The sequence below is a fragment of the Microcebus murinus genome, chromosome 2, assembly GCF_040939455.1.
Source record: "Microcebus murinus isolate Inina chromosome 2, M.murinus_Inina_mat1.0, whole genome shotgun sequence".
Taxonomy (NCBI): domain Eukaryota; kingdom Metazoa; phylum Chordata; class Mammalia; order Primates; family Cheirogaleidae; genus Microcebus; species Microcebus murinus.
The window spans coordinates 90,361,963-90,376,483 of record NC_134105.1 but is presented as its reverse complement, the minus strand read 5'-3'; the positions used below and the strand labels follow the sequence as shown (position 1 = coordinate 90,376,483).

At 47.9% G+C, this 14,521-nt stretch overlaps 1 protein-coding gene across 2 annotated transcripts in view; it reads left to right on the top strand.

Moving 5' to 3' along the window:
• KCND3 (potassium voltage-gated channel subfamily D member 3) overlaps positions 1-14,521 on the top strand; it is a 217,360-nt gene that overhangs the window by 191,916 nt on the left and 10,923 nt on the right. For both annotated transcript variants that reach the window (XM_075999977.1, XM_012778502.2), the window contains exon 3: positions 7,675-7,837. In XM_075999977.1, the coding sequence (XP_075856092.1) occupies positions 7,675-7,837 (163 nt within the window). The remainder of the gene's footprint in view (positions 1-7,674; positions 7,838-14,521) is intronic.

The following is a 14,521-nucleotide window of genomic DNA, read 5'->3' as shown; positions in this document are numbered from 1 at the left end:
ATAATAATAGTATCTACTCTTAGGAGTAGCAAATGAGGAGTAGCAAATGTTAGGAGGAGCAAATGAAGTAGTGTATGTGCAGTACCTGACACACTGTGAGAGTTAAAAAAAAGAAAAAGAAAAAGTTACAGCAGTGCTGCTTCGAGGGAGATGATTTGAACATGAAAAGAGGCTGCACAGGTGTTTCAGCCCAGGCTGGTGTTTTTGGTGTTCTTCAGGGTGGTCTGCCATTGTCCTTGGCCCTGGACATGGAGGGCCACAGAGCTCTGAGTCCCTGGAACTCACTGTGGTGGCCCAGCCTGCTCTGAGAACTCTCCTCATCCTGACCCTACCCAACACGACAGCTTCTTTGCCCCAGCCCCATCCCCAACACCAGGGACTCCAGGAAGCCAGGTTGGGGCATCCCGGTGGAGAAGGTGGGTGCGGGAGTGGGTGTGGCAATGAGCCTAAGACATCCCTCTCGCAGGAACTCATTAAGGATGTGTCTCTTCAGTTGAGCTACCAGCAGCTGGGCCCTAAATGGACCGGGCCCTGGTCTCCAGTAAAGAACAGCCTCCCCTCCAGACGGCCAGCCTCAGGCAGAATCAGACCAGGGAGCTCGGCTTGCACTTATCTCTTGGCACCTGGAGGAGGAGATGAAGGGAGCAATTAATTGTACAAGGCGGGTGGTTTGTGCAGCTTAAGTTCAGATAAAAAGTTTAATTATCCCTAAGCCCTAATACAAATTAATTAGCCTTCCATATTAGGAGGGTAAGCTTCCTGGCTCCTGCCTCAGCCCAGACATTACTGTGGATTACCGAGGGTGTGCTGGGAGGGAAGGAGCCAAAGAGGCATGGAGTCCCCAAGCTGCCCCGGCTCCAGGCAGACGCCTGCCTCCCAGTGGGGCCTGAGTGTGAGCCCTCAGTCTGGGGTGGACCCCACAGCTCACCCATGCCTGGGATATCACCTCCAGGAAGGGCTTTCTTGTCCCTTCCTATCCCCACACACACAGCTAGAATGGGGTGGGGAGGAGAGTCCTTATTTGCATGAGTGGAGGAAGACAAAAAGGAAATAAGGCTATGGGTTTAAATTTTTTTTCTAGGCCATGACTGTTTCTGTTTTTTCTTTTCTTTCTCCTCTCTTTCTTCAAAACTCCACAGAGAAAATAGGCCATAGATGCCATTAGGACTGAGAGACTCACCATGAGCTCCCCACCTCCCAGTCCCTGCCCAGGTGGGCCCCAGGAGGGCTGTGCCATAAGGGCTTGGGCACCAGGGTTATTATGCTCACAATTAGCTGCTGTTCAGTGAGTGTTTACTGTGTAACAGGCATGTAGTCTTTGCAACAACATTGAGTTAATTACCCATTAACTCATACATTCAGCAAACATTTATTGAAGTGCTTTGAGCAGGGAAATGACATGCAAGGATTTGCATTTTAAGAATATGCGTCTTGGCCGGGCGCTGTGGCTCACGCCTGTAATCCTAGCTCTTGGGAGGCCGAGGCGGGCGGATTGCTCAAGGTCAGGAGTTCAAAACCAGCCTGAGCAAGAGCGAGACCCCGTCTCTACTACAAATAGAAAGAAATTAATTGGCCAACTGATATATATATATATATAAAAAAAAAAATTAGCCTGGCATGGTGGCGCATGCCTGTAGTCCCAGCTACTCGGGAGGCTGAGGCAGGAGGATCGCTTGAGCCCAGGAGATTGAGGTTGCTGTGAGCTAGGCTGACGCCACGGCACTCACTCTAGCCTGGACAACAAAGTGAGACTCTGTCTCAAAAAAAAAAAAAAAAAAAAAAAAAAGAATATGCGTCTTTGTGAATTAAAAGGGAACAAAAGTGGAAGTGAAAAGTCCAGTTAAGAGGATTTTGCCGAAGTCCAGTCTAGAAATAACGGTGGTCTGGATGCAGGGTTTCTTTAATAAACACTTATAAAGCTCTTACTGTGTGCCAGGTTGAGCACTTTTACCAATAGTATCTCATTTAATCCTTCACAACAACCCTGTGAGGTAGGTACTATTATTTTTTCAATGCCAGGAAACTAAAGACAAAAAAGTTAAGTATCATGCCCAGAGTCACCCAGCTAACAAGTGACAGAGCCAGGATTTGACCTGAGTAGTCTGGCACTCAGAGTCCACACAATGCTATACTCCTGCCACTGAGGCAGGGGAGGTGGAGAGAAGTGGGTGAGTTCTAGCAAATTTCTCCACAACCAGCCTTTCCCAGCAACCCCCCTCCCCTCACCCTGCCACCCCACCCCCACCAAGGAGCAGGACGTGAAGGACAAAGCAGGGGCGACGGAGAACAACCTGGGCTCCAGCCCCAGTAGTTCTGCCTCTTACTGCTTGAGTGACCTTGAACAAGTTACTGTCCTCTCTGGACTTCAGCGTCTCATCCCTAACGTGGGTTAGCCCTTCCTGGTAGGGCGGGCTGTTGCGAGACCCACTGATGCAGATAAAGATAAAGCCCCTAACACGGGCTCCAGCACATCGTGCCCTTCCATTCTTCCATTCCCCATCCCCTCTTCTTCAGGCTGAATGTCCTTGTTCCTTTGATTGTTTCCCCTGAGAGGATTTCCAGACAGTTCACCATCCTGGCCTTCCTCCTCTGGACGTGACCCAGTTAATTAATGTCCTGTAGAATAGACAGTGCTCAGAACTCAACACAGCAGCCTAGACAGGGTCTGCGTCAAGGAGCAGTGTGACCACCCACTCCCTTTCTCCAGACACGGCACTCCCGTCAATCCAGCCTCATGCCATGTAGGGGTTTAGCAGCCTCCTTACCCTGGTGGCCCATGTCGAAGTTAAATTTCCCAGTGGTTTTTAGCATAGACTCCTTAGAGCCAGGTCTCTCCCATCAGCTGTGCAAGTCATTGATTACTTGAATCAAAATGGTGGAGTTGTAATTTATCTTTGTTAAAATTAATCTGGTTGGTTTCACCCATGACTAACACTTGCTAAAATCCTTTTGACTCCTAACGACCCCAATTCATAGTAGCTCTGTCATTTAGAAATTTGAACAACTTACTTTAAAACAATCAGCAGTGGCAGCCTTCTCCTCCTCTTCATCATCATCATAGAATCCAAATGAAAGAAGGTTAAGCAAAAATAGTAATTTGTTAGTAGGCAGAGTCAAAGAAAGGATGAAACAACTAATCCACAGGAAAGTGAAAGTTAAAGCTGGTCCTCAGGAAGCATTAGAACAGGAACTCAAACTCCATTACTTTCCTCTCCATCTGTCATCTGTCTCTACGCACCAGCCTTCTTCCTTCCCAACTGCATGGCTTTGCCCATGGCAGAAAGCATGGCTGCCAACAGCTCCAGAGCATTCATTGCTTGTCGCAGCTTCAACTTCTTTGAAAGAGATTGATCTGGTCTCAAACGTAAAATCCAGGGACTGGGAAAAGGCACTCCACATCACTGGCCATTAGGAAAGTCCAAATCAAAATCACAGTGAGATATCACTCTACACCCACCAGAAAAGCTATAATCAATAAATAAGTGTTGTCTCAGATAAGGAGAAATCGAACCCCTCAGTTGTTGCTGGTGGGAATGTAAAATGGAACAAACACTTTGGAAAACAGTTTGGCAGTTCCTCATACTGTTAAACATAGTCTACCATATGACTCCTAGAGAAAAGAAAACATATGTCCGCACAAAAACTTGTCCACAAATGTTCACAGCAGCACTGTTCAAAATAGCTAAAATGTGGAAACAACCCAAATGGCATCAACTAATGAATGAATGGACACAATGTGGTACATCCATACAACGTAATATTACACAGCCGTAAAAAGGAATGAAATACTGAGGCATGCTATAACGTGGGTGAAACTTGAAAACATCATGCTAAGTGAAAGAAATCAGACACAAAAAGCCACATATATGATTCCATTTATATGAAATGTCCAAAACAGGGAAACCTATAGAGACAGAAAGTAGATTAGCGGTTGCCTAGGACAGAGGACGGAGGGGTGGGGTATGGATGGTCACTGACGGCTAATGGGGGCAAGGCTTCTTTTAGGGGTCATGAAAGTGTTCCAAAATTAGACTGTGAGGATGGAAGCACAGCTCTGTAAATACACTAAACACCACTGAAATGCACAATTTGAGTATATTTTATGGTGTGTAAATTGTATCTCAATAAAATTTTTTAAAATTTAAGTCAAGGAAAGGAACTCATTGACCCAGCTTGAGTCAGATCCCCTATTTTGAACCTAGTAACTGTGGCTAGTGGGAGTGGGAGTGCCAGGGAACGTTTGTAGGAATACGGCAGCTCCTACGTGGGATGGGGTGTCAGCAGGCAAAACAATAGGTACCCACCACAGTGGCTATTTCTAGAGAATTTACAGTTACACGAACAATGAATTAAGTATTTCTTCTGAATTATTAATTATGGCAACAAGACTGGGGATATAAAACCCATTTTATAGATGATAATGGCTCACGTTAAATAAATTGCCCAGGGTCACTTAACTAGTTGGTAAGTACTGTGGGGCTAGGGTTCAAACCCAGGTCTGAAGCCAGTGTCCTCTCTCAATTATTAGGCCATGCTGCCTCCCTCTGGCTTTATACAAGATGTTGAAAATACTGGAACATACCACTGGAGACCTAACTTGAGATCCATTCTTTATTTCATTTACTTATTTGCTCTTTCACTAAAGGAGACCCTTCTAACACGAAAACCATGCACTTGCTTTCCTGGCACAGGACCACTGTCAGTAATCTTTAAGAAGTGTCAGAAGATGGTTATTCAACTCCTGCTAACCACATTGCTACCCACCCCACCCTCCTCCAGCTTGTCAAGGGTATAAAGAACTGGGACAAGAACACATCTTGCTGAAATCACAATGCAGTGGGTCTGCAGCAATCTCCTGATCCACCAGCCAGATAACCTTACTCTCAAAACAAGAAATAAGGTTAATTTGGTAAAATGTGTGCACGATGAACCATACAGTTTATTTGCCAAGTGCTCACAAAGTGTCCACTTAATAATCTGCTCTCGGCTTCTGCCAGAAACTTGATGGCAGAATTGATGGATGCCAAGCCCACTGGTCTGTGGTTTCTCAGAACTCCTTTCCCCTTCTTTACAAATACCGGTACAACCGTTTGCTATGTCTAATCTCTTGGCACTTTTCTGCTGCACCATGATTCCTCAAGGATCATGGGCAGTGGTTCCACAGCCCCATCTGCACGTGCCTCGTGTCTCCCAGGGCGGATTCCCGTGGGCCTGTGATGTAAATTCGCTGCGAGCACTTGCCTGGGCTCCCCTCTCCTACTTCAAGCTCCCGATCCTTCTCGTGGGCGTCTGTCCCAGCCTCTCCAGCACGTTCTTCTCTATGGAGAAGGCAGCTGAGCCCATGGGAGTGGGGTTGCTGTGCTTTCTCTCTGTCACCTGTCACCAGCAGTGGGCATAGCTTCTCTCCTCCTTCTTTCTTCAGATATATACAACAATCTTTCTGTTGTCCTTGGCATTTTTCACCAGCCTCAGTTATTCTGAAATGTGCTTGTTCTTCCTAGCTCCGGCCACACTTCTGTTTCATCCTCGGCCGTGTGCCCTCCAGCCCCACTTTCAGTCGCGCCAGCTGGAAGTCCCAGCTAACATGCTACAGCGCGCAGCCCCCTCGTCTTCATCACTGCGATTATCTGAACTTGGGACAACCAACTGTGGTTTTAGAGTTTCCCATTAACCGAGACTATGGTTTCCAGAATGCCTAGGTAAAAGTAACAGCATTTATTGTTTATAGAGCTGTGTATGTCACAATAGGATTATGACATAGGTCACTGATAGTATCTTCATTCTATAAACAAGGAAACTGAGGCCCAGAGTAACATTCCTCCAAGGTCACACAGTTATTTTATGGTGGAGCTGGGTGGGTCTTGAACCCTGGTCGTCTAAGTCCAGAATCCACATTCTCAACCACTTCACTGGAGGCCTCCCCTGAGCACCATGCAGAGTAGGAAACCCCAGCCACAAAGATCCAGAAGGAGCTTTCGCAGGCCTTCATGGCAGTGCACGTCCAAGACAGCGTGAGCCAGGAAAAGGAGAAGGAAGGCAGCCTCGAAGCAGGAGCCTACTTCATAGGGTATTGAGAGGGTTAAGTGAGATGATTCACTCATTCCTCAAATACCTGTCAGCCTCTGCCATGGCCTCCACAAAGCCCTCAGGTGTTTAGGAGGGAAGGACTCATACTTCTGAAACAGGTTACACCATCCCCTTCTGTGTCCTCTCTGGAGACCCAAGACACCTCGGCCCCCCAGGACAAGTGAGTTGGAGCCTCACTATTTCAGCAGCAATGACTCCTGGTCGCCCTAAGCTTGTTTGGGCTGCAGACACCCAGAGTGCACAGAGGCGGGGAAGATGGTGTTTCTGGCCTTGGCCAAAGGAGTCATCACAGCTCTTTGCTTAATAAGCTCTTTGCTTTAAATTATCTCAATAAAGAGGAGACTAAACACTTAACCACTGTGGAGAGTGTCTTATTGATTGGAGGAGAGAGGCTCTGGCCTGCCTGCCCAGGACTGAGCAGGATCCAGGCCAAGCTGGTCCCAGGGGGCAGCTGCCAGGGTGTGAAGTACTTAAGAGAGTTTCTCCAAGCTCTGAGAGGAGCCGGCACAGTTCCAAAGTGGCCACACAACTTAAGGGGCTGAGTTTCAGAGCTCAGGGTTCCCCTCTGAGACAGTATGGTTAGTGGAAAAGAGATAAAAGCAAGAGGAGGGGGTTTTAATCCCAACTGAGCAAATGAACTCAGTCCATGTCATGTCTCTGAGCCTCAGTTTCTGCATCTGTTCAATGGGGATAAGAATACAAAGTTCGCAGTGTTTGTGGGGCTCCTGTGAGATGAATATGTAAATGTGACTTGCAGGCCAGGTGTGGGGACTCACGCCTGTAATCCTAGCACTTTGGGAGGCTGAGGCAGGAGGATCGCTTGGGGTCAGGAGTTTGAGGTTGCTGTGAGCTATGGCAATGCCATGGCACTGTAGGCTGGGCAACAGAGTGAGACTCTGTCTCAAAAAAGATTTTGACTTGTAAATTATAAATCTCCACATGACTAGGACGTAAGTTTGTTATTTGTTATTATTGGTGTCTTGTATGAGATCATGTTGCTCTTCGGCTGGAAGCTCATCCATGGCCCCTCGAGATAAAATGCGTGCTCTCCACCGTGGCCCACCAGACACTGCGGGATCTGGCCCCACTGCCTCCCCAACCGACGTTGCCGTGACTCTCCCCGTCACTCATGTGCCCAGTCCTGCTGGCCCTTTGACAATTCCCGGAACAGGCCAAGCTCTGTCCTACTCCCTCAGGGCCTCTGTGCTTTCTGTCACCCCTGCCGCACGCACCCGTCCCCAGCTGTTCTGCATGGCTGGATCCTTTGCTTTCAGATCTCAGCGTACATGTTAGCTCCTCGGGCCCTTCCCGGCCACACGCCTGCCACCTGACACAGCACCGAGCTCTATTCCCTCAGAGAGACAACCACCAGCCACAGTGTTGTTTATGTATTCACTTATTTGTTTATGGTGTTCCCTTGTAGGACATTCTCTCCATGAACATAAGGACATCAGAGTACCTGGCATGTGGCAGGCACTCTAACCAATTGTGGAATGAATAAATGATGAATGATTGGCAGGGAAGCCGGACTTGTTTCCCGAATGGCCCCTCCCTCACACCCACTCTCTCTCTCTCTCTCTCTCTCAGATATGGAGACATGGTGCCCAAGACAATTGCAGGGAAGATCTTCGGCTCCATCTGCTCCCTGAGTGGCGTCCTGGTCATTGCTCTGCCAGTTCCTGTGATTGTTTCCAACTTTAGCCGGATTTACCACCAGAATCAGAGAGCAGATAAACGCAGGGCACAGAAGGTAAGCCTGGGACGCTGGGCTGGGGAGGAGGTGTCAAGGGCAGGAGCAGCACCCGGGAGGCCCGGACCTGGGCTTTGCGCAGCTGGCAGTCAGCTTGCCAGGCCCCGAGCTGCTCGGAGCGTCACTGCACACACAGCCCCTGGCTTTGGAAGCTGAGGAGCTTCATGTCCCTTCCCACTCGCCGGCCTCCTGACAGCTCCAGAATGCAGTGAGCCTCAGGTGTCTGCAAGCTGACTGTCCCCTTTTGGGTATCCTATGGCAGCTCCCCGGTCCCCGGCTCCACCTCCACCAGCACTCGCACCCCCCAGAACTTCTCCCTCCCAAGCCAAGCACTCACTGGGAAACATGATCTCTTCTTATACAAAACCTATGGCAAAAAATAAAATTAATAAAAGAAAATGAATACTGTGAGAGAACATTCTGAGGTCCTTGAGTTCAGGGACAAATGGCACAATGGGCTTTAGTAACCTCCAGGGTATTGTAGGGTTCAGGCACATGGTTGATGATGGGCATAACCATCAGTCCTGAGAAAAGCTTTAAATTATGTCCAGTATATGCTACTTAGGACGGCAGGGAAGGGTGAAATACTGTCACTTACCCACAGAATGAGGAAGGATGTCTGAAGGCTTTGGTACCCAGGGAGAAGCCTCCTTTCCCGTCTGGCCTTCAGCCTTCTCTGTAGAACAACCCGGCTCAGCCAGCTCTCGTCCAGTGCATTTTTTTTTGAGACCAAGTCTCACTCTGTTGCCTTATTAACAAGTCCCAAAACAATAAACGTTGGCGTGGATGCAGAGAGATAGGAACACTCCTATGCTGCTGGTGGGACTGCAAACTAGTGCAACCTCTGTGGAAAGCAATATGGAGATGCCTTAAAGTGATACAAGTAGATCTACCATTTGATCCAGCTATCCCACTACTGGGCATCTACCCAAAAGAACAAAAGGCACTCTATAAAAAAGACACCTGCACTCAAATGTTTATAGTAGCACAATTCACAATTGCAAAGCTGTGGAAACAACCCAAGTGCCCATCAATACATGAGTGGATTAATAAAATGCGGTATATGTGTACCATGGAGTACTATTCAACTATAAGAAACAATGGTGACATAGCACCTCTTGTATTTTCCTGGATAGAGCTGGAACCCATTCTAGTGAAGTATCCCAAGATTGGAAAAATAAGCATCATATGTACTCACCAGCAAATTGGTATTAACTGATCAACACCTAGGTGGGGCCGGGCACAGTGGCTCATGCCTGTAATCCTAGCACTCTGGGAGGCCAAGGCAGGCGGATTGCTCGAGGTCAGGAGTTCGAAACCAGCCTGAGCAAGAACGAGACCCTGTCTCTACTATAAATAGAAAGAAATTAATTGGCCAACTAATATATAGAAAAAATTAGGCAGGCATGGTGGTGCATGCCTGTAGTCCCAGCTACTCAGGAGGCTGAGGCAGGAGGATCGCTTGAGCCCAGGAGTCTGAGGTTGCTGTGAGCTAGGCTGACGCCATGGCACTCACTCTAGCCTGGGCAACAAAGGGAGACTCTATCTCAAAATAAAAAAAAACAATAACACCTAAGTGGACATATAGGAATAACATTCATCAGGTGTCAGGCAGATGGGAGGGGGGAGGAGGGGATAGGGGTATATACATACATAATGAGTGCAAGGCACACCGTCTAGGGGATGGTCATGCTTAAAGCTCTGTCTTCAGGAGGTTGGAGGGGCACGGGCAATATACTTAACCTTTTTTCTTTTTTTTTTTTTTGTGCACTTTTTGCATTCCTTTTTATTTCAGCATATTATGAGGGTACAACTGTTTAGGTTACTTGTATTGCCTTTCCCTCCTCTTCTCTCCCGAATATACTTAACATTTGTGCCCCCATAATATGCTGAAATTTTTTAAAAAGTATATATTTTTAGTTGGCCAACTAATTTCTTTCTATTTTTAGTGGAGACTGTGTCTCACTCTTGCTCAGGCTGGTTTCGAACTCCTGACCTTGAGCAGTCCTCCTGCCTTGGCCTCCCAGAGTGCTAGGATTATAGGCGTGAGCCACCGTGCCTGGCCCATCCAGTGCATTTTTAAGGCATCTGGCTCGTGGAGGTTCTTGGGCAGTGACTCTTACCAGGATTCCTACCAGGAAAGAATGTCTGTGGGGGAGTCCTTCATTTCTCTTCTGATCTTGGCTAAAATGTGATGGCCCTTCTCTAGAGCCTCAGTCCCCAGGGCCTGTGGTCGCAGCCTTTCCAGGGACAGTGGACAGGAGGGCACCTTGCTGAAAGATTGGCTTATGGATACTTGGGTTTTGTCTCCTGATTTTCTTCTTTCTTTCATTCATTTATTCCAGACATTTATTGGGTGCCTAGGATGTAGTAGGCCCCATGCATTGCAGCTGGGTTACTTCTTTGCCACGTGGTCCCTGCCAGGCGGCCTTTTGTGTGCCCTGTGGTTGCCTCCTCCCTGCCTTCCTGTCCCCTCTGCCCGAGCTGAGTTGTATTTTGATATCTTGACCTGGTCTGTAGTGTTGCCAGTCTGAAGATTAATCCTCTGGCTCTGTGCCGTCTTCTCTGTCCCGTCCAGACCTGTCTCCTACCCCTTCACCCAAGGTCAGGGGTTCCCCACCCCCATCCCCTACCAGCTGCCCCAGAAATGGAAATCTTATCTCTTGCCTTGTTCAAGTCAGCTGACAAATGTGAACAATGTCTGAATTCATTATGCAATCCTAAAGAAACAGGCAGGGAGAAACTGGGATCTTCTTTTCAGATCCAGGAGCTGAGACCCCGAAGGGCCAGAGATCCTATAGCACCCCCGCCCCCCTCCCAAGAGGCTAGGGCTGATGCAGGTTTTAGCAGAGCAGCGAGGTGAGGTTCACAGGAATGCTGGGTCCACATGCTCGCCTGTGGGTGCGCATGCGCAGGGACAGCCCGTCGCAGCTGCGCTCTAGGGAGCTCCTGCACTTACCTTCCTCCCGTGCCCACGTCTTCACCTACTTCTAAGAGCATCTCATCTGCTTTTTGCCCCTGCAAAGAATATAACAGTAGACATTTCCCTGGGTGCCTCTTTTTTTTTTTTTTTTTTAAGAGGCATAGTCTTACTATGTGGCCCGGGCTAGAGTTGAACTCCTGGGCTCAAGCAATCCTCCTCCCTAGTAGCTGGGACTACAGGTGTGCACCACCATGCCCCACTCTCCCATGGGACTTTATGAAGCTCATCTGGTGTGATTAAAATCCAGAAGAAATAACTTCAGTTTATCCTCCTCTAGCTGCTAAAGATAAGTCTCCCTCCGTTCTGGCTCCCTCCCTGTCCCCTTCCCTTTCCCTCTTCTCTGTCCCCTTGAAATCAGAGTAAATATTTACAGTGTTTTCACCTAGCCTGGATACTGTTTCTCCTCACGGTTGCTCAGCTCTGTCTGCTTCACCTTGGGCTGCTGTGAGGGGGGAAAAAGTACTTCCAGCTTCCAGTCCTGAATCTGCCACATGAGTCAAGGCGGGCAGGTCCAGAGGGAAGTGGAGAGGTGGGACGGGAGAGTCAGGGAAGCCAAGGATGGTTCTCAGCCCAGACCACACACCTGGGAGCTGCAGTAGCCACAGAGGAGAGCTCCATCCCACGTGCCCTGGGTGGAAAGGCTCAGAAGGAAGTTAATGTCGTCATCCTCTTCTCATCATGACTGGCTTGCTTGGGGTCATTACTAAGATAGGTCTGCTGCTATTTGCTTCAGAGACTGTGTCTTCTGGACCAAATGAACTGGAGATCAGGTGGGCTGGTCTAGCAGTGGCCAGAATGTCTGGTGGGGGACGTTTGGCCCCCATCTCCAGTTCTGGTGCTTGCCCATATTCTTTTTTTTTAATGGAATATTTTACTGAGATAATTGTAAATTCACATTCAGTTGTAAGAGACAATACATACAGATCCTTTGTACCGTTTGCTCAGTTTCCCCCAGTGGTAACATTTTACAAACCTGTAGCACAACATCACAACCAGGGTGTGGACATCACGACAGTCCACTAATCTTATTCAGTTTTACTTGTGCTTGCATACATGTGTATATGTGTCAGGTTTTTATGGTTCTGTCACCTGTGCAGGTTCATGTGCCACCACCACAGTCAAGATACTGGTCATCCCCAATGCCACGAGGATCCATGTGTTGCCCTTTTATAGCCCCACCCCAACCCTGCCCTGTCCCTGACCCTTGGCAACTATTTCTCTGTCCTCCATTTATCAAATGCCTTCATTTCAGAAATGTTATATAAATAGATGCATACAACAGGTAACCTTTGGGGATTGGCTTTTTTCATTCCATATACTTTCTGGAGATTGATCTAAGCTGTTGTGTGTATCAGTAGTTTATTCGTTTTTATAACTGAGCAGTAATCCCATGGTATGGACATACTAGTTTGCTTAACTGTTCGCCTGTTGATGAATATTTGGGATGATTCCAGTTTGGGGTTATTCCAAATAAAGCTGCTGTAGACATTCATGGGCAAGTTTTTATGTAAACATAAGTTTTCATTTCTCTGAGGTAAATACCTAAGAGTACGATTGCCCATTATCTCTTTTGGCCTTACTGTTTCTTCCTTTTTCTCATTCTTCTGCCTCTCCCAAGGAAAGAGACACAAATAACCACAGCCAAAGGACACCTGCCGGCCAGGCAGATAAAAAGGCTTAGTTGTGAGAGGCTTCTCAGAGACTGATAAAATTATGTCTTGCACATAGATGGTGCCTAGAACTGTATCCAGGGCAGTGGCCTTCTTCTTCCAGATCTCTCCCCCAACGCCGGAGTTTCCACACCTGTTTTAAATGCAACTTCCTGGGATTTGCTCATCAAGTTTAGAAACCTGCCTTAAAGGAGTTGAAACTCAGGGACAGAGAATAATGTTGTGGAAGCCACATTTGACCTGGAAGTTGGAAGTCCTGAGCTAAAGTCTTCCTAGTCCACACCTTGACCTGGATAAGCCACTTACCCTCATGCCCTCCATTTTTTGTCTTTGAAATGGCCCAGAACATGATCTCTAAGCTCTCTTTTAACTCCCACACTGTCCTTCTGGCCACGGATGACAGTGAAGCCAACCAGTCCACCCAAGGATTGAGCCTGTTACAATGGCTTTATAAACATGGTCATCCAACCAACTATGTGTGGTCATCTTCCTTCCTCAGCCATCACAAGCTTTGTGTGAACACCTGCTCAGTGTGCCGCCCTGTGCTGGGTACAGGACATAGAAATATGCATAAACCACAAGCCCTGGCTCTCTGGAGCTCCACGCCAAGCCAAAGAGCCCCACAAAATTTCACGTGCTGGGGATGGTTCTGTAAATACATTGCAAACCTCTTTATCCTGTGTGGGAAATGATTAAACGATACGGTGCATTTGATATGACAATCTATGGTTTTAATAGAGCCCAGGGTAAGATAAGATTAAAAGAAGTGCCACAAAGGAGAACAGGAGAATCTTTCATCTCTAGAAAATAATGAAGGCAGACCCCAGATATGAGAAAAGTCTGGCTCTAAGTGGTTCAATCAGATTATATAAGGCTATAATGAGCTTGACACAATTGGATTTCCACATGACACTCGCAGCACCCAGCACCCAAAGCAATATGGGCCACATCCTCAAATGGTGAGGAACTTGCTTGAATGTAAACATCCAAACTAGGGAAGGGTTGGAGCAGGATTTGTGGGGCGTAGAATTGACCTGGACCTTGCCTGCAGAGTCTTTGCTCAGAGAGAGGAGGGATGGCAGGGCTGACTTGCCACCGCTCGTTCTGTTCCTGGTCCCCTTTCTTGTTTTCTGCTTCATCCAAAAAACCATTCTTCCTCAGATCTATGGGCAGGTCTTCCAGACTCACATCCTTGTCTTATCCCCATAGTTAGAGGCCAGGGGAAGGAGTTGAACTGTCCCTGCAAGGAGAAGGCCACTGAGAGCCTTCCCAGAAAACAAGAGATACAGTATGTCCTTTGTTCTTCTGTTGACAGCCTGAACTCTTGTGTCCATGACCTTCTTTTAGCAGATTAGCCAGCTGATTAGCCACTTGGAGAAGGAGTGATAAGAAAAAGAAATAATCACAATTTCCCAAGGACTCTTCTCTTGCTCAGGGTCTATGCTGAAGTTGCATGTGGACTTGCCCAGAGGCAGGGGGAGCGACCATTCCACTCTAGGATGGGTCTGTGATCCTTGTGGGCTCTTCTGCTTCCAGTAGCAAGAGCTTGATGCCTGGTCTAGAGCTACAGGACGCGACCTCTGGCTGCATTTTTAACCCAGCAGGAACTCCTCTGCCTTCTCCCTCTTCTTGCCCAGAGACTCTTCCCTTAGCCTCTCTCTTTGGCTGTGCCACTGTCATGGTGACAGTGATTATGGTCATCAGGAAGGAAAAGAGCAGCCAGCATGTGCAGTGTTCAGCCTGTCCTATTGCCTTCTGCAAGCAAGAGAGAGAGCTTGTGTTGAGACACCATGCAGCCCTCCTGCAGGGGACCTTCTCTGCTGTAGGCTTCCCAGGTTGGAGCTGGGAGAGTTTCACTGGCCTAGTTAAAGCCAAAGTGGAGTGTGGACATGTGTTCCATCCTCCCTTCTCTTACACACACACCAGTCACCTTTCACAGGCACCTACACTCATTCCCACCGAGACGCATAGGTAGGTAGACAAATATTGACATGTCCACGCATGAATCCACTCCTAAAGAGAGACATACAA